At 39.4% G+C, this 18,478-nt stretch overlaps 2 protein-coding genes across 2 annotated transcripts; one reads left to right on the forward strand and one right to left on the reverse strand.

Moving 5' to 3' along the window:
• Positions 1-1,754: 1,754 nt before the first annotated feature.
• On the reverse strand, positions 1,755-4,179 carry ungb (uracil DNA glycosylase b). Its single transcript, XM_062988937.1, has 7 exons — positions 4,166-4,179; positions 3,919-4,088; positions 3,726-3,821; positions 3,279-3,376; positions 2,972-3,060; positions 2,479-2,657; positions 1,755-1,974 (listed from the first exon to the last, which is right to left on the reverse strand). Exons 1-7 carry the CDS (start codon positions 4,173-4,175, stop codon positions 1,834-1,836), a joined length of 783 nt encoding a protein of 260 aa, XP_062845007.1. The 5' UTR covers positions 4,176-4,179; the 3' UTR covers positions 1,755-1,833.
• A 1,798-nt stretch (positions 4,180-5,977) lies between these two features.
• On the forward strand, positions 5,978-17,015 carry ssh1b (slingshot protein phosphatase 1b). The gene is made up of 15 exons (XM_062988673.1): positions 5,978-6,242; positions 8,041-8,078; positions 8,171-8,265; positions 8,454-8,518; positions 9,362-9,483; positions 9,769-9,837; positions 10,144-10,209; positions 10,362-10,556; positions 10,837-10,930; positions 11,530-11,658; positions 11,759-11,805; positions 11,884-12,030; positions 13,006-13,206; positions 13,423-13,975; positions 15,724-17,015. The coding sequence occupies exons 1-15, from the start codon at positions 6,165-6,167 to the stop codon at positions 16,579-16,581; spliced, it is 2,757 nt and encodes a 918-aa protein (XP_062844743.1). The 5' UTR covers positions 5,978-6,164; the 3' UTR covers positions 16,582-17,015.
• Positions 17,016-18,478: the final 1,463 nt, after the last annotated feature.

The raw sequence follows: 18,478 nt of genomic DNA on the forward strand, positions 1-18,478 counted from the left end.
ATGGACAGAATACTTTCAAATGCAAAGACCTGGTCACTAATAATTGCAATAAAACTATTTTTATGTAGAATACATAAAAACTGCATTGAAATTGTCCTGTCAACCCATGCTGCTAAAAACCCCACTACACAATACATTTTATATACTTAGCCACTAGGGTTAGTCGGGCACACCCAGCCAACCCTATTACCCTAGTGTCATCTGGAAATTGAACACTGGCTGCTGGGTTATTGTCAGTGTTTGTATGTCTGAATGTCAGCTATCTAGCCACTATTCTTGTATTCTTTTCTGCTGCTTTCTTTTGTCTTTTGTGCAATTTGCTATTCACATTGTCTTTCCATAGCTAACAGGTTAGCTGTTGGATTAACACTTTTCAAAGCTAGCATTGGACTTATATGTAAACATAGTATTTGCTAGGCAAGTGTAGGTACCATCATCATGATGCACCATAACCTTTATTATTAATTGAACTCATAAGACAGTGCATGCAGTTCAGACTTCCATCTCACCAGTGTTTTATTTTTCTAAGTAGTGCTATTGATGTATTGTCTTTTCTCCTCTTAAATGGTCTCTTTAAAACACGCATTTGCATTAAAGTCTAAAAATCCTCCATTACTCCCACAACTATTATGATTATTCACATTTACAAAATGGTTATAGAAACACATTCAGGATTTATAATATCCCCCCTCCCCAAGTTTTACAGATTGCTGCTTTAAGATCAACCCCAAAAACTGCACTGACAAATTAAAAAAAAAATTCTCAGTGGAAAAAAGAAACATTTTCCTCGATTTACTATTTACTCCAGATGTGTTTAAGTGTTGATTTATGTTAAAAAATATTTTATAGATTTTAACATGAAGTCTACTGCAATCCTTAGAATTATACTGCACTGTCTGCCAAGCTCATGAAACATGAAAATATATTCCAGTACTGAATGTTTCCTGGACTTTATCAGCAACTGAGTGATCACAGTGCAGCAACCGTATTTCTACAACATAACAACACTTAGAGGTTACTATGTAATACTTCACCATAAAATATTTTGCATTTCTGTTTGGTTGTTAGGTTTGAGGCTAAGTGTAAGCCCAGAGAAACAGGTTAAGGTCAAAACTCGGACATGCAGAAAGAGGTCAGACTCTTAGCAATAGGTATTTTTGATCACAAACAGCTTTTCCTTACCTTTGAGATCATCCTTTGATAAGAAGTGGGCATGGTTTTTTAGTCCAGTGCAGGTTAGGCTGTTGCTTACATGTAGATCAGACTCACATAAAAATATGGATGTCTGTGTCCAGCATTAAAGGAAGAAGGGCTCTGAAATGCTGAACTGGGATACTCCTATGCAGTTAGCACCTCGATATATGAACATCCCACAATGCAACAGCTTCTGCAAAAGGGGTGTAAGTGTCCTCATTTTTGAAGACTGGCCTCATTCCTAAATGCTCTAGGTGGAATACACTTGGTTGTGGTCTAAATTCACAATGCACATAATGCAACTGTTTTCTGAGGCAGCAGAGCTAATGATGTCTGTGATACGCACCATATTTAGCTTGTTAATGGGTGTAAGAAATAGTTTAGAGACCTATTTAGATAGAAAAATGTTTAAAGAACTGAAAGCCACGGTAAGTCACAGTAAAACATGTTGCAATTATATAATTACCCAGCCAGAATGATTTAATAAATGATTTGCTTGACAATACTATAGCACTGCTATTGTGCTGTACAAAAAATCAGATACATCTGCAGGTATTAAAACTAATGATGATCAGAATTAAGAGTTATGTCAAAATTTTATATAAAATGTAATCAAATCTTATAAAATATCTACTGTGGTCAAAATGTGTTCCAGTTAATCGGAGTCTTCCCTGATGCGCTGAGTAACATGTTGGTTTTCGAAAAGTGTCTGCATCCAAAAAAGCCCATGTGAGCCGAGAAGGGAGATGGGTGACTAGTCTCAAGAACATGATGCTGGGCCTGTATATGACAAAACAATTAATTATTATTAATACACCATTCAGTCCATTCAAGGTCAAGAACTCATTGCTGAATCACATCAATTAGACTTTAGTAACAAGGTTGTCCAACACAACCAATTGTTTCTGTACAGTGCCGGACCAGACTGATGGCACAGCTAAGATTTAAACTCACCAGTTTAATTTTTTTTTACCTAGAATAGACTTTATCTGCGCTTGGATGGTGTAGCAGTAACGTCGCTAGCTCACTACTGCAGAGAATTGGTGATACAGGAATCGAATTTTAGCTGTGACACCAAGGTGGGTCATGAGTGGCCGAAACAGCCTAGCCATTGCAAAGTGCACGTGTCAATGTGCTCTCAGGACCATTCCCAAACCCAAACAGAAAGAGGAGGGTGGGTGTCGGCTGCGCTGACCCTTATATACAGGTGCAGCATTATATACATGTTAGCTGGACTGTACATTGTGAAAGTTAACCAAAGCCTGACACTTTTAGTGAACTTACTCTATCAATGATTTTGCCTTTCCTATGAGCGTACAATCCCCACAGCAGGAACACCAGACCTTTCAGGTTCCTGCTTAGACTCCGAACCACAGCATCAGTGAATTCCTCCCATCCGAAACCCTGGTGAGAGGTTGGCTCTCTGTGTCTCACTGTCAGCACTGAGTTCAGAAGCAGAACACCTAAGAGAACACATTAAAAGAAACCCGTCACAGAGTTCTATTAAATTTAACATGAATGCTATAGAATGTCTCCAAAGTCTCTGGATAGTCTCAGGTTCAGATACTAAAAAAGCACAGTCCTATGCTCTTTTAATACAAAACTAGAAAGTGAAGTTTGTCATATAATTGACATTGGTGTCATCATGGTCCTGGCTCAGCCGAGCACCCCTACACCATGGTGTTTACTGATCTGAAATAATTTAGTGTGATGGGTATGCAATAGCAGACGCAAGTGAAAAGAGTGGTAATTGATTTTTTACTTCAAAGGTACTAACCTTGTTTAGCCCATCCTGTTAGGTCTCCATGTCCAGGGTGTTGGAAGTCCTCAATATCTATTGCAAGCTCAGTAAATATATTTTCCAAGCTGAAAAATGTATAGTAACCAGTAAACATAAATTTAATTTAATGTTATTAATAGCCCAAATTACCTATTAGGGTGATTAGATAATTTATTAGATTACAAACATCAATGATGTGATTCGTATTTATATTTTTGAATTATTAATTTATCAATTATAGAGGTAATTAGTCAATTTATGATTAATAAAGTGGTCTATACATTGATCTCTTAGGTGCAAATACCTTGGAGGGGTTGGTGAAGACTTTGGTACACTGAAAGCTAGTCCATGAGCCTGGCCCCGTCTAAGATAGGGATCCTGACCCAAAATAACCACTTTCACCTGACAAATTGAACACAACAGATTATAATGTAGCTTCTTACATACCCAGGTGTTAAGGCAATTACACTGCACAGTTTTGCAAACAGGGAGCATTTTCAGTTTCATTGTAAATGCTTAAACCTTAAACACTGACATGGTGTATAGCACTTTTTTGTACTGTATATTTTTGTAATATTAAGTAATTTTTATATTTGATTGAGTAGGCTTGTGATTGTGGCTATGCACCCTTGGAATGACTACCTTAAGTTATTATGTTTAAGTAGAAGTTTTCAATAGTACCATTTTTGGCTAATCTTTCAACTTTCTAATAACCTAACATTACTTTTTTAAAACTGTATTTATAACTTACATCTTCAAATGCACACATATTTGTCCACATGAAGACTTGCTCCGGACTTGGATGGACAGTATAACGTTTTCTCTCCTCAGCAACAAAAGACATCAGCTAAATATGAAAGACACATTACATTGTGACTCATCTCCGGTTTTAATACAGTAACTGATGAGCTAAAGTAACAGTGTGAAAAAGCACATTGCTATACCTTGGTGAAATAAGCTTTAGTGAATTCAGTCCCGATTTGGTTACGCCAACTCTCTCCGATGGGTACAGGAACATTGTGGGCCGCTAGTCTCTGCAGAGCTTCAATCCTTTTCTGCTCTATTAGCTTCAGCTGCTCAGCAGTAAGTTGGAGGCTTCTGCCACCAACTTTCTCTAAAGAAAAATTAATGACCACTATATAACATGTAAAACGATCACCATGAGTTTATCCTACATGTTCATTTTCCTACCTTGTGACATCAGATTTTCAGGAGTGTTGCTTATGAAGAATGCATATGTTGCTTGAAGCTTTTAAACTCAGCAGCTGCAAAAACTCCTGAGTCATGCAACAAAATCTACCATGCACATCAAACAACTGAAACTAAAATTGCAAGCCCAACCTAAAATAGTAGTGAGGTTAAACCACAGTTTTAACTGTCACCCTCTTACTGCCTGTTATGACTGAGGTTAAAATCAGAAGAGCATAAGTTTGCAAGCATGCACCCCTGTGAAAGTAGAAAGTGGAGAAATCTTAACAAACAATACATTTTTGTAGAGCATCAAGTAAAAAAAAAAAATAGTGAAAGTGCAGTGAAAAAATAGCAAAGTTAACAGAAAGCAAAAGTAGTACTGTTACTAATGTGTGAATCAAAATAAAAGTTAAAGTCATTTGTGATTCATCTTTTTGTAATAACTGAGCTGTGTGTCACAAAGAAAGCATTACGGTTGTTTAGATAACCTGTCCCTGACCTCACAGTCATTGGTCTGACAAATATAACAGACATCCAGTCTTTTTCATTTCATTTACATAATCCTCATTCTTACTAATTGTGTGGGTGCTGTAAGGTTTGGCTGATTAATACGACATTGCATAGCAATGAAAACGGATGCCTTGTTTACAAACTTGTTTTTAACAACTGTTTATGTAGCATGGAAATTGCACTGTATATAATAAAGGTTCCAACAATGACCCCTGTGGAACACCATACTTTACATGTGTAGGTTTGGAGAGTGCCATCTTGTAACACCTACAGTCAGTGGCGGTTCTGGGGGGGGGTGCCCCTGTGACAACCAGCTTGCCCCCCCCCTACGGCCCCCCTAGGAATACAGTATATGTAACTCAAATTGAATATGAACAAGACAAGGACTGAATAAATGACATTTAGGCAGAGCAAATGCCTCAAATGGTGATTCTTTGTTGATCTGTTTACATCAAACTTAAGAAAATGTAGACTGAAATATCGACTATGAATATCGACTGTTTCCTCTTAATGCCCACAATGCACATCTGGGCAGAAAGTAATTGGCCCCTCTAACATAGCCTCTGGCCCCTGCCTGGCCCCCCCCACCTCACATGGTCTAGAACAGCCACTGCCTACACTGCCTACAGCAGCTGTAGCCTAGTGGTTAAGGTACTGAACTAGTAATTGAGCAAGGCCCTTAACCGTCAATTGCTTAGACCGTTTGGATAAAAGCGTCTGCTAAATGCTGAAAATTTAAATTTAAATGTGTTGTCTGTCAAAGCCAGTATAATATCTTGCTCTATGGAATCAAATGTTTCTCTAGGATCCTATAAAGCAGCATTTTGGATTTCATCTGACCATCTAGATAAGGATCAGTCACAGACTAAAAACATGTTAAAGTCATTGAAATCCTCATTGAACTCAGTGAAAGATTTTGCTACAAGTGTATGTCTATCTTTGACTTCAACTGCATGTGCTGAACCAGGTCTGGGTTCCTGATGATCAGAACTATAATTATCAAATAATTAAATGATTTAAGTCTCTATAGCGCATCTGTAATTATTATAGAAAATTCCAAGTTATCCAGATCACATGTAGGAGTTGGTACGTGGGCGTGGCCTCTGATCCACATTCCCGACATGACCTGAGCTCAGACGGAAACCAGGCTTGTGATTGGCTTGAGCGGCTGGAGCGGGGCGCTGTTGTCAGGGAGAAGCTGGAGTCGGGTGTGATGCGGTTGGTGCAGCTTGAGATGCGCGGAGTACCATCAGCTCCATGTACCAACCACTGAGCCCTGCCAGCTCTGCCCGATAATCAGATACACACTGGCGGAAATCCTCGCTGCATCTGCAGGCCAACACCACACCCGAACTGGAGCCGGCACTGGAACGAGCACTAAAAGGAAAGGATGGATTTACCGGTGCGGTGGGTGATCTGGATCTGATGTGTATCCGATGCGCTCCTGAGAAGGCTGGGTTATCTCCAGTTCAGCGGTTCAGCTCCGGTCATGGCGCTGGTGACCCTGCAGCGCTCACCGACACCCAGCGCCGCATCATCGTCCGCCAGCGCGCCCAGCACCGGGGAGGTAACGGAGCACCGCCTGGTCTGGATGTGGATGCATGTGTATTTGCATTTAATTAGAAGGGATGGGTCCAAGTAGCGCATACTAAATTGTGTGTCACAATTTGATGTTCGAAAATTGATGCTTAAAAATAATAGGCCTGCGAATAGCTGCATCTGACCACCAGCTGACATTTTAATTCAAATTCACACCTATGTTTAAGATGGCATTAATGAAATACATTAACGTTTTATAACCTTCTGTATAGCCACAGAATCTGTAGTATAAAGGATTACCACAGACAGCAATTTCCATAGGCCTGCATGAACTGTAATGAGAAAAGACTCACTTTTAATGGAAGTAGACACACCAATTTTGTCAAATTAATTTGAAAAGCAAGCAATCATTACTATAGCAACCCTTCAAATATCAGTAATGCATTAAACAACCTTTTTTCCAACAGCAAATGTTCATCCAGTAACATCTGTTGAATATTTGATGGTTTTAAATGTATTTTTATTACAACATTACATGGCTTTTACAATTTCTTGCTTTCTTGGCTTTGATCATCACCTCTGGTCATCGTTTCTGAAAAAATGAATGCCAAGATGGTTTCCATTCATCTAGTTGGGTTTCTTCCATCTCCTCTCATTTCCTTCGATCTCACAAAACATGCAGGAGATGCAGGACTGGCTGTCGTAAAATGCTCTTACATGTGGATAAGTAACTGAATGTCATGCAAATCCATGAGTGTTTGCTGCAATGGATTTGCACCCTGTTCCTGTTTTCCTGTCTTGGGCTCAGTGATGCTGGACCCACCAGAACTAGAAGGGAACAGTTGCTTATTATGCATCTTTGGAGCTAAGTATGTAAGGTAGTGATGATCCATTATGACTCATTTTGCTGATTCAATTCTCTCTAGCTCTGTAGGAACTGATGGGGGGGGGGGGGGGGGGGTTGATATTGTCTCAGCGTTCAAAAGATGATTCCACTAGGTGTGCAATTTTTGAAGTCTGCACCATAGTCAGCTAAATTTTATATGTGCTCAGCTTAGTTAGAGGTGCCAGCAGAACTGGTCAATGACCGAAGTTCACATAGACCCAGAAGCAGTGGTGTACAAACTGTGGGGCACTGTTGGGTGGAAAGTTACTTGTCTGTGGGGAGAAGGACAAAGAGTAAAAGTACAGAAAATCTGTATGCTTAATGTTAGGCTGCTATCTGGAAATTATGAAATGTATCACAAATGATACACAAGAAGCATCAAATCTGGAACCATGGGTAATGGAAATGCAATTCAATTAGTGAACATTAACTGTATTTCCTTTATTTGTATTGATTAATGTTTGAAGAAAGCCAAACCCACAAAACATAATGTCCTTTACTCAAAAATATGATGGGGGATGGGTCCATAATGATATGGACAGCCAGATAATGGAATCCAGTAGGTTTAATTACTGCTTTCCATGGTTGTATGACAACCAAACTTTCCTACATTTGCTCCCTATTTTCCAGATTTAAACCTTTAAATGAAGACTGTCAAAAATACTTTAGCCTTCCTAATTTCTCAAAGACGTAGAAGACTCAGGGCTTATATAAGATCAGACAATTATTCTGTAAGATCAATGATTGTATCTTATTCTAAAAAAGATTGAATAAGATCTACCACCTTGCTGTCAAGTTGTTTGTTATACTGTCCACCTTCTTTGATATGAATGATAAAATTGCTAATTATTCTTTTGCTTATTAAAATTGCTTATTATGTCTTTTTAAGTACTTTTTGATAAAAGAAACATATAAATCAAAACAATGCTTTATTTTTCAGGATTTGACAAGCGATGAAGATCGGAGCGCGACTCCCAGGTGAATTTTGAGACCCGATTTCTTTTTGTTTCATGGTTCTGTGCAATTTAATAAAAAACTTTATCTAAAATTGTGTCTGGTTTTCCCATTAGTGAAAGTTTCATGCTGGTAAAAGGAACGGCCCTGTTTCTACGGCAGACTGGCACAACAGAGGAGCCGAAAACACCCACGCTGGATAAAAATGCAGGTAAGCACAATATTCATAGTTTGTCTCTGCTGCTAAAGATAAAGGCTGGCATCCAGAATCAATATACTGTAGAGTATTCCAGGAAAAATATCAGTCAGTGATACAGAATTGATGTTATAATGCTGCAATGAACATCCCATGATGCCAGTTGCTACATACACACTATTTTTATGTGCTTTTTGTTGTAGGTGATCTACCACAACACTTGCAGGTGATGCTCAACACCCTTCGCAATGAAGATAGAATAAAACTGGTGAGAAGTCTTTTTTATTTTTATATCTGATACATGCATGAATTTTAGTTAAAAAAAAAAACTATATTAGTATAAAATACCTTCTTAAAGATTGATTTAGCAATTTTAGCCACACCCATTGCTAACACATAGCACATAAAAATAACTGCCTTTATAAGCAATGTCAACACAATTATTGGAAGATTCTTGATTTGGATTTTCCAGGCTGAACAGCTACAAGCAAACATAAAAGAACATGTGAAAGTAAATCGTAAGGCTGCAACATGCAGTGATGTTCTGGAGAGCTGTGAACATTAAACGTTTTGCAGCCATTTTGGGATTACCTCTGCTGCACAAAGAAAGGCTTATAGACAAATGTTTGGTCAGTTTGGAGTAAAAGAACTTGACTGGCCTGCACAGAGCCAATAACCTCATCCGATACCCTTGGAAAGGCTGAGTGTGAGCTGTGAGATTTATTGAGCTACTTTTTAGCCTGACCTCACTATTGCTTTTTTTGGCTGATTGGAACCAAATTCTTGCAATTTTATCCTGAAATCTAGTGGTAAGCTTTTCCACATGAGTTAAAAGGCATTAGGCGTAAATTTTAGGTGGATATAAAGACCAACAGGTTATTAAACAACTAAAACCTGCCCAAAACATGCAGAAATTGGATTGGCTGTTCAAGTTTGGCTCTATGAGTGAGTGAGTAAACGTGTGAGCATTTAATGCACTGCAGGCTGTTTTTGTATCAACCAATGAGACCCTCAGCAAATTAATAAGAATTGGCTTTAGAATTGAGAATTACATATACACATAGTATTTTGTTTTATTTGTGTTAAAATGAGACCCTGTGTGTCTCACCAGGCTGTAAGATTGGAGAGCAGCTGGTCGGACCATGTGCACTACCTGGTGGTTGTTGACACAAATGGTCATCAGGAAAATGACGAGAACATACTGCTTGGTATGGACATCACAACTGAAGACAGGTAATCTACTGCTTTTCATGGATTGAGCAAAAAACATATTTATTCATGGAAGTTTTGTCAGCGAGCCAGTTATTTCTGCACTACAAATACTATTGTTAATTATATAAGTCAGATCTGATAATATACTGTATTTTAATAAAAAGATCACTTTGTTGAAAGGCATATACTGCCTTTTAAATAGAGTGCAATGAGTTGATTTGAGTCGCCTATGGGTACAATATACCAGGGATATATCTGTCACACCAACAGCAGGACTGTTCTTAATGCACCACTCCTATTCCCTAGTGTAAGCTGCTCCATTGCGATGGTCCTGCCCTTGTGGAGTGATACCAAAATCCAGCTCAACGGGGACGGGTGAGTGTGATCATTTCTATTGGTTATAAACTAAAGTCTTAAGTGCATTAAAAATAAAATCCTTAGTATTGTGCAGAAGTTCAACCCCCTCTGGTAACTTTATGAAACACAGTGATTATGTTGGCACATGTGATAGATGGGTCCGGTGCCAGTGTTCCATGTCACACTGTGCTGCTGCTATGCTCTGTTGGCTCGTACTTGTTCCACGGCTGAGTCCAGGAAGCCGGCATGGCCGTCTGTGACTAATCTCTGATAAGACTGCAGTCTGTGATGTGTAATTATCAGCTGTTCTTTCTCCATCCGCAGAGGTTTCAGTATCAGCACTAATGGAAGGTCGCACGTCTTCAAACCTGTATCCGTGCAGTCCATGTGGTACGTGTGAGCTCTTTTAGCTCAGGGTATTTGTTTCTACTTTTTTGTCTGGACTTATATGCTCAAAGATCTGGGCTGGGCAGTTAATCCTATTTTGTTCCTAAATAATCCTTTTTTTTTTGGTTTAATAGTATTTTTATAAATGCCAACAGGTCAGCTTTGCAGGTGTTGCACAGAGCTTGTGAAATGTCCCGTCAGGGTAACTACTCTCCAGGGGGCACGGCTTTCACCTGGGTAAACTTCTATGAAAGCTGTATCTTCTCTGAGCTGAGCTGCATCAGTGAGTGGAATGCTGTCAGTGATTCAGAGACACCCAAACCTGAATCCCCCGCCATGTTTTCAGATCAGTAAGCTATCATTTAAATTACTTGTGCCATTAAAATAGGGACAACATGGACACTTTTGAACAGAATCAACTATTTATTCATATTATTTCTCATCTGACATTTGCAAAAAAGCTCTTGAATTGTCAAATCAGAATTTAACATTTTACAATTTAACATGGTTAGGACAGCATTATGCAGTCTTTACTGTCCAATAAATAAAATAAAAATAATACTTCTAATATGTATGAACAGTTGTTAGTGGTGAGTATTAATAAAATTTTATTTTTAATGCCATTAATAGGCCAACAGACAGAGACAGAACAGAGTGCTTGATCAGAACCAAACTGCAAAGCATAGTGATGGTAGAGGATCTGGACAACGTCACGTGCAAAAAGGTGAGATGGTGATGTGGTGCTTTGACTTTATGCGATGGCAAGTTTAAAATGTTATTTTTAGCCTCAGTTTTACATTCTTGGCTGAAAGGAACCCAATGTGATGTTCTGATGATTCGGTTCAGTGTGGTATGTGTTCTCGAATGCTGTTCTGCTGTAGGTGTTTTCTGTCAGCAGAACTGCCAGTCACTGGATGTTTTTAGTTTTTAGATAATTCTACGTGAACTCTAGAGAGTGCATAAACATATCAATCTGGTACCAAGAACCCTACCTCAGCCAAAATCACTTAAATTACATATTCTCCCAATTTACCTAATTGAATATCCAAATTTTCTCCCAATTTAACATGACCTAATGCTGTTGTCTATTTTTATTAAGGACATTATTAAATTTAAATAAATATGCATCCATTATATTTATACACCAAGCAGCAATTTTGTCAATATGTTCTTATAAATTAAATGTATACTTTTGCACCTGCATACCGTTTATTAACAGACAGCATTGAAAAATTCACCACAAAAGTTTAATGTAAACATAAAATGTATTAAATGGGAATTGGAGGTTTAAGCCTGGAGTGATTGTAGCCTGTGACCCCTCAGATCCGAAATGAGCTGGAGCAGCAACTTAGCTGGAACCTGCAAGACTACAAGGAGTTTATTGACAATGAGATCCTGCTCATCCTCAATGAGATGGAGAGCGCTACACCAATCTTCAGCTACCTTTACCTGGTTTGAGACTGTTTTTGGTTTCTTACTCTGGTCAATACTCTTACTGGCATGGCAGATACTGATTTCTTGAAAGATAACATATAAATTAATTTCATTTTAGGGTTCACAGTGGAATGCCTCGAACCTTGAGGAGCTCAGAGAATGCAGGTCAGTTATTTTACTAAAAAGTTTTTAACATTTTCTTCTGTTACATGTAAAATAACTGTGGTGTGAAATTTCATCCAGGATTTCCTATATCCTTAACATTGCCCGGGAAATTGACAACTTTTTCCCGGAAACATTTTGCTATCACAATGTCAGCGTGAATGACAACGAGGCGACGGATCTCCTGGCTTACTGGAATGAAACGTACGACTTCATACTAAAAGCAAAGTAAGTGAGAATGTGGCAGAAATTTATTGCTACATAATACAGAGGATAGACAACATAGAGAAAGAATAATGTACAAAATGTGGTAGGTTCAGCCTTGACCTTCACACCTGTGAAGCCATACAAGCCATACTGTCATACAAGTCAATAATGATTTGTAGGGTATTCTGAATTCCAAATTCTACTTCACAGTCTGCACCCTAGAATTTCCTATGAAGATTCATTAATGGTGACTGGGAAGGCCATGGACAGTTTTTAGGAACAGTGTTTTAGCCTGTATTAGTCATGATACTTTCTCTAGGTGCTGCACAAACCATTATAGATCCTTTACTATAAAACAGCAGACATTGATGATAAAAAACTTGAATTTGTTCAAACATTAATCTGTCCAGATGGGGAAAATATAGTGAAAGCATCATCAGACCTTATTTTTCCATTTCTTGGTGTTTCAAGTTGTGTGCTTTCTACACCAAGTTATGTTTTTTAACACTGAATGGAAGCCTTGCCAATGATGTATAATGTTTTTACAGTTTTTGTTTTACAGCATTTGGTTACTATCTTGTTGCTTCAGAGTGTGACTACTGTTCCTCATCTGTTGATTTTTTTCATAAACTGCCAGGACTTTAAGAACTATTTTTTTTTTTACATTATTATTAACTATTTTTAATTGTTTGTGACTGATGCGCGTGAGATTTAGACACCCACTGCTGACACTGACTGGAACTCTCTTGGTTGCTTCATGCTGCTGATACATGCTCTTAACTGCCAACTAAACTGAACTCAGCTGTATTTGTAACTGGGTTTTACACATTTTAAATCAAGCTTTGTTTCAAGCGCTGTTTCTGTTGTTCTGTCCATCACCTGGATAATTCACTCAGATTTAGTTGCATGGTGTAAATGCAGTTGTACATGCCAACATTATTAGCAAAGAGTAACACACGACTGATTCTTATGCATTTCGCTTTTTTTCTGGAACAGAAAGAACAATTCTAAATGTCTGGTGCACTGTAAGATGGGAGCGAGTTGTTCAGCGTCTACTGTTATTGCCTACGCCATGAAGGAGTACGGCTGGTCTCTAGGGAAAGCTTGTCACTATGTCAGACAGAAGAATAGCATAGCACAACCTGACGCAACATTAATGAAGCAGCTGGCCGAATACGAGGCCATTTTAGACACAAGGTGAGAAAAGCTAAACGATCGTGTTGATCTTCTAATCTACCAATATTCATGCAGCTTGCAGCTAATTCAGAGCAAAATAATTCTAATATCTGTTTTTTGTATTTACCAGCATTAATGTATTATAAATAATCAAGTCAAGAAATGTTATATCATATCATATTAATATTGTTAATCATTACTAGCCTCTTCACTTTATTCACACGTTTCTTGTCGCAGCACTGAGCAGCGACACAACAGACTCTGGCCGTCATGTAGTGAAAGTGAGGGTCTTCAAGCAGCAGGTGCCTGTGGTGCCAGGACTCCCGATACCTTGCATGAACCAGAGCTGTGCCCATGGGCACGGGATGCCAGTGCATCACCTTGCTGCTGGGAAGAATCCTCACATCACCTCAACTACAACTACTACTTCCGGCGTCTTTCGGATGCTGCACTGGACAGTGAACCATCCACGCCGGTCCGCTGTCCACCGCTCCTGCCCACAGAACGTGTCTTTATCGAGATTGAAGATGTTGAACGTGACGCCCTGCTGGACGACAACAGCCTTCCTACTGCCCAGCTGGTACCGCCCATGGAGGGTACAGCAGCACAGACACTGGAGGACATGCGACTGAGGCTAGAGTTTAGCACCGTAGAGGAGGAGGACGAAGAAGAGGCGCAGAAGGAGGAGGCTGAGATGGCTGCACTTGCCAACACAAACCGATTTGGCAACGAGAATGCTAACAACAGCAATCGGCTTGGCGCCAAACGCAGCTGCCCGTCCGGCTTTGACGTGAGTGTGAAGTCTTGTGAAAGTGCAGGTAGTGCTTTTGATCCTGTATGAATTCTCTAACAAAATACTTTGGATCAGTACCTAATTTTCAGCTAACAGGGTACAAATTTAAAAGTATTTTGGGATTGGTGACAGTAAAAACAGTAAAAGTAAAAGTTTTAATCCAAAAAATTCAGCCAGTTCTGGTTTGGAGTTAATTTGAGCAAAATTGGCCCTTCTTTGTGTTTGTGATTGAGGACCAATGTTACCTACTGTATCTTAAAGCACATGTATATCAAATTTGGGTGGTGCAGCAGTAAATTAACCCAGCCCACTACTGTTAGAATACAGGGTTCAAATTGGCCAAATTGCCAACACCCCACTCCCCCCGAATCACCGACCCTGACCAGGGTTAAGTGGTGGTAAGACATAAAAATGAAATTAATGGGTTTTATTAAAAAAAAAAAAAAAAAACATGCAAACACAAAGGGCATTTTTAATAAAATGCACTTTTATTTCATACCGAGGCCAGTTGCACAAAGTATGTAGTTCTGTAGCAGGGCTTCTGAGGGAATTGGACAGTGCCAAGCGTCGTTCTATAGTTCAAAATAACTACATTATACAGGCAACACCTGCACTCAGTACTATAATAGCATGAGTTCACCATAAGGAGTCTCCTTGACTGAGTTATTGTTCTATCGCGTTTTCCCGATGGAATTGTTTAAAAAACCTTTTAGAAAATGTATGTACGAACAGAAAAAGATTAGACATTAATTCCGAACGTGAACAGTGTTGCAGAGAGGATTCGGGGGCTGCTACGTTCACTTCGATTTAACGAAAATCTAATCAGATTAGCGCATTAAGCAGATTTCCGTTTTTTCCAAAGCCTGATCGTTCATTCAGTATCAGAAGAACTCAAACTTTCTAGCAAATCTCAGTTGTCCTTACTGTCTAGAGCTAGTGTGTGTACAGGGTCTTATAAGCTGTTTTTCTCATACCACAGAGAGCATGGCGCCATCATTCCGAATTCGGAGTAGGACGATTCATATTAATATGTAAAGTAGCACTGTTGCCTCACAGCAAGAAGGTCCTGGGTTCGATCCCCAGGTGGATCGGTCCTTGTCCTTTCTGTGTGGAGTTTGCATGTTCTCCCCGTGTCTGCTTGGGTTTACTCAGGGTGCTCCAAAGACATGCAAGTGTGGTGAATTGGAGACACTATTGTCCATGACTGTGTTCGATATAACCTTGTGAACTGATGAATCTTGTGTAATGAGTAATTTCCGTTCCTGTCATGAATGCAACCAAAGTGTAAAACATGACGTTAAAATCCTAATAAACAAACTAATATGTAAATTAACATAAGCACTCACTTACTAGATTACGTTTAGTTTTGTCTGCATTCTGGATCCCAAACTCTGTTTTGTTGAGTAATAGAAGGTTATAATTCTATCATCACTCCCTCCCTCCTTACATAGTTAAATCAGTAACATTCTAATCAACTCTTGGTTGCTTCAGATTAAATTGCATGTAACTTTGGTGATGGCTAAGAAAACAATGCTCATGTCTAAAAAAGCATGCACTGGTTTTCATGCTTTTAGTTTGGTATCCAGTTCCTAGTTCCCACTTCTGCAATATGTGTAAAGATTGGACCAAAGTTTATTAGGTGTTTTTTGATAGTAGCTATAAAACACTGAAACATTTCCTGTAGGTTGGAGGTTCAAATCCCTAATCCATCCATTCTTCTTCCCTGTGTGTGTTCATCTGTTCAGGACAGTGCTAGCAGCGGAAAGCCTCACAAACTGAAGCCCTCTTATCAGTCTGGCATGCGCCTGTCCGGTGGGCGCCGCACTCACCGCCTTAACCTGCCACGCCATGCTGGCGTCTCCATCCACAACCATCACCATCCTGCCTCTCAGCGCCAGCCGAGTGGCTCACGCTGCCGGTGCCCTCGCTGCTTCTGCCGTGTTCATACGATGCCTGCTTTGCCCACTGTGAGCCTGGGCTCCTATCGCCAACGCCTCACTTCACCTATGAGCTGTGAAGAGCTTCCTCAAAATATTTTGGGGCCTAAGGATAAGGACGGGCTCCAGGAGATGGACGAGGAGGAGGAACAGGAGGAAGCACCAAAGACATCACAATCCACTGGTCCTACTACAGAGCTTAGTCTTTTAAATCTGAGCCTGCAGGGTGAGAGGTCCACAGCAGAACTCACCCAGGAAGTTCCCCTGAGCAAGAAGCCAGATCAGATAGATACGGTTATAGGTGAGGCTGGCACAGAGGACATGGAGGTTGACTCTGGTTCCATCAAAAACGTAACCTTTTTCTCTTCCATTCCAAATTGGTCTGCTCCTAGCTTTGTTTCTTCATCTTTCCCTCAGCTTTGGGGTATGACCCGTAGCTCCAGCAGTGAGAGTGTTGGTGGACAGCAGGAGACTGAGACGCGAGCACGACTAGCTGGACTCACGACCGCGTCTGGGCTCAAACGTTCCAACTCATTGGCTAAACTTGGAGGCTTGGCCACAGCCAAACAGGAATCTTCGGTTTACACCTCCCACTCTGATGGGAAGAATTCTTCCACTTCCTCTGCACATGCTGTGACTGCGCCATTGCACACTTTCCCAGGCTAAGGTTTGTCCAGAATCATTAGGTTGGTTTTACAATGTACGGTGCATTTAGCACTCTAAAGGAGGCCACGACTTTCTTGCAAGTCGCCTCGTGGATGCAATCAGGCCGCAGTTGGATCTCAAGCCTATAGATTGCTGTTTCCTTTTGAAGGCATTTTCTATAGTCAGAGATTGTGTGGCTCATCCCATCCATTTCTCACCAAATGTAGAAATTCCTTGCTACTGCACTGCTTCTGTGGTCTTCTAATCAGTGGCCATAATAACTAGTACGTGTTTGTAGACCAGCCACGGTTGTGTCTTGGGTCTGCAGTGGGGTCCCAGACATGAAACATTTATTATTATTATTATTATTTATTTATTTTATCTATTTGCCATTTCAACTACATGTGAAGAATATAATTTGTTAATAAAATATTCTGTGACCATTTATGAATCAATATCAAGCTAATGTCTGATTCGTTAATATCTTATATTAGGTCTTTGCACTGCTGTTACACATTATAAAGGTGGTGGATCAGATTTACTTAAATGTTTCATTTCTTGACATTTTAAAGTGTATTTTGTATTTATCCTAATTGAATTTGCACACCAGAACATTCCATGTATTTAAATACATAATCTACATAAATCCACTTATTTCCCCAAAGTCATACCAACACAGCAAATGTTCCAACCCCAAATCTGTTTCATTTTTATTAGTCTGTTCATATTTGTATTTCAGTTGTAAATCCGTTCTGCACTAATCTGTTTCACTCTGCAAATGTGTTTCGCTTCACAAATCTGTTACGCTGCGTAAATCTGCTCCACTACGAAACGGATATGTTACAGTTTGCACATATGCTCAACTCTGAAAATACATTTTGCTTTGCAGATCTATTTCACTTTACAAATATGTTACCCAACACAAATCAGTTTTACTCTGTAAATCAGTTTCACTCTGTAAATAGGTTAAAATTCACAAATATTACATGTTGCCGATGTTACAATCCACAAATATGCTCCAAGCTGCAAATCTGTTACACTTTTCAAATATCCATACATATCAGTTGCATTGTGTGTGTGTTTGTGTGTATGAAAAGGGGTCTGGGTTTAGAGGAATGCACTACTTTTGCTGCCTGTCTGTCATTTGGGTTTTAAAGAAGCATGCTGTAGCTCAGTAGTTCATATTCAGTCAGTGTAATAAGTGACTGTTCTGTTTGCTTTATTGTTTTTTGGTACACGCCTGAGTATTTATTGCTGCGGTATGTAACTGTTTGGTCGAAAAATGTTCATTCTAGAAGCTCAGAACAACTTGCAATGTTGCTTAGGCTATGGCACCCTTTATTTGGGTTAATCAAATGGCTGCTGTAAGTCTGCTGTAAAAATCTGCTGCAGAACTGACTTTTCTCTACTGGCTTTTACTCTATATACATATTCACTATTTCCAGCAAGACTCACATCAGCAACTTGCAACAATATTTTACTCAACAAAGTCAGTGATTCTGTTCATGACTTTTACAAATAGTTACACACCGCTGCTTTAATGTAGTCATGGTGCAACTACGGACAGTTAAAATCAGAGCATAGACTGGCTAGTTAAGTACATTTTAAAATACACTATAAATAATGTATTTGCACTTAAACAGCAAAAGCTATTTACCCCTTTTTTCTGGAAGCATTGTAACCCTGACCAGGATAAATGTGCAGTTTTCGAAGCTTCGTTAAAGACAATTTCTGACTTGATTTGATCCACAACAGAAACGTTTTTAGTTTAAGCTTTGTATTGTACTCAGAAATCAGGGTCAGGGTCACAAGGGGTCCAGAGAATATCCTGGAAACACTGGGCACAAAGCAGGAACACAGTGGGCAGATAGATACTTTTCTTTCATATTCATTCAGGACTAATAGTGTCACACTTATA

The sequence above is a fragment of the Trichomycterus rosablanca genome, chromosome 26 (genome assembly GCF_030014385.1).
Source record: "Trichomycterus rosablanca isolate fTriRos1 chromosome 26, fTriRos1.hap1, whole genome shotgun sequence".
In the NCBI taxonomy this organism is placed as follows: Eukaryota; Metazoa; Chordata; class Actinopteri; order Siluriformes; family Trichomycteridae; genus Trichomycterus; species Trichomycterus rosablanca.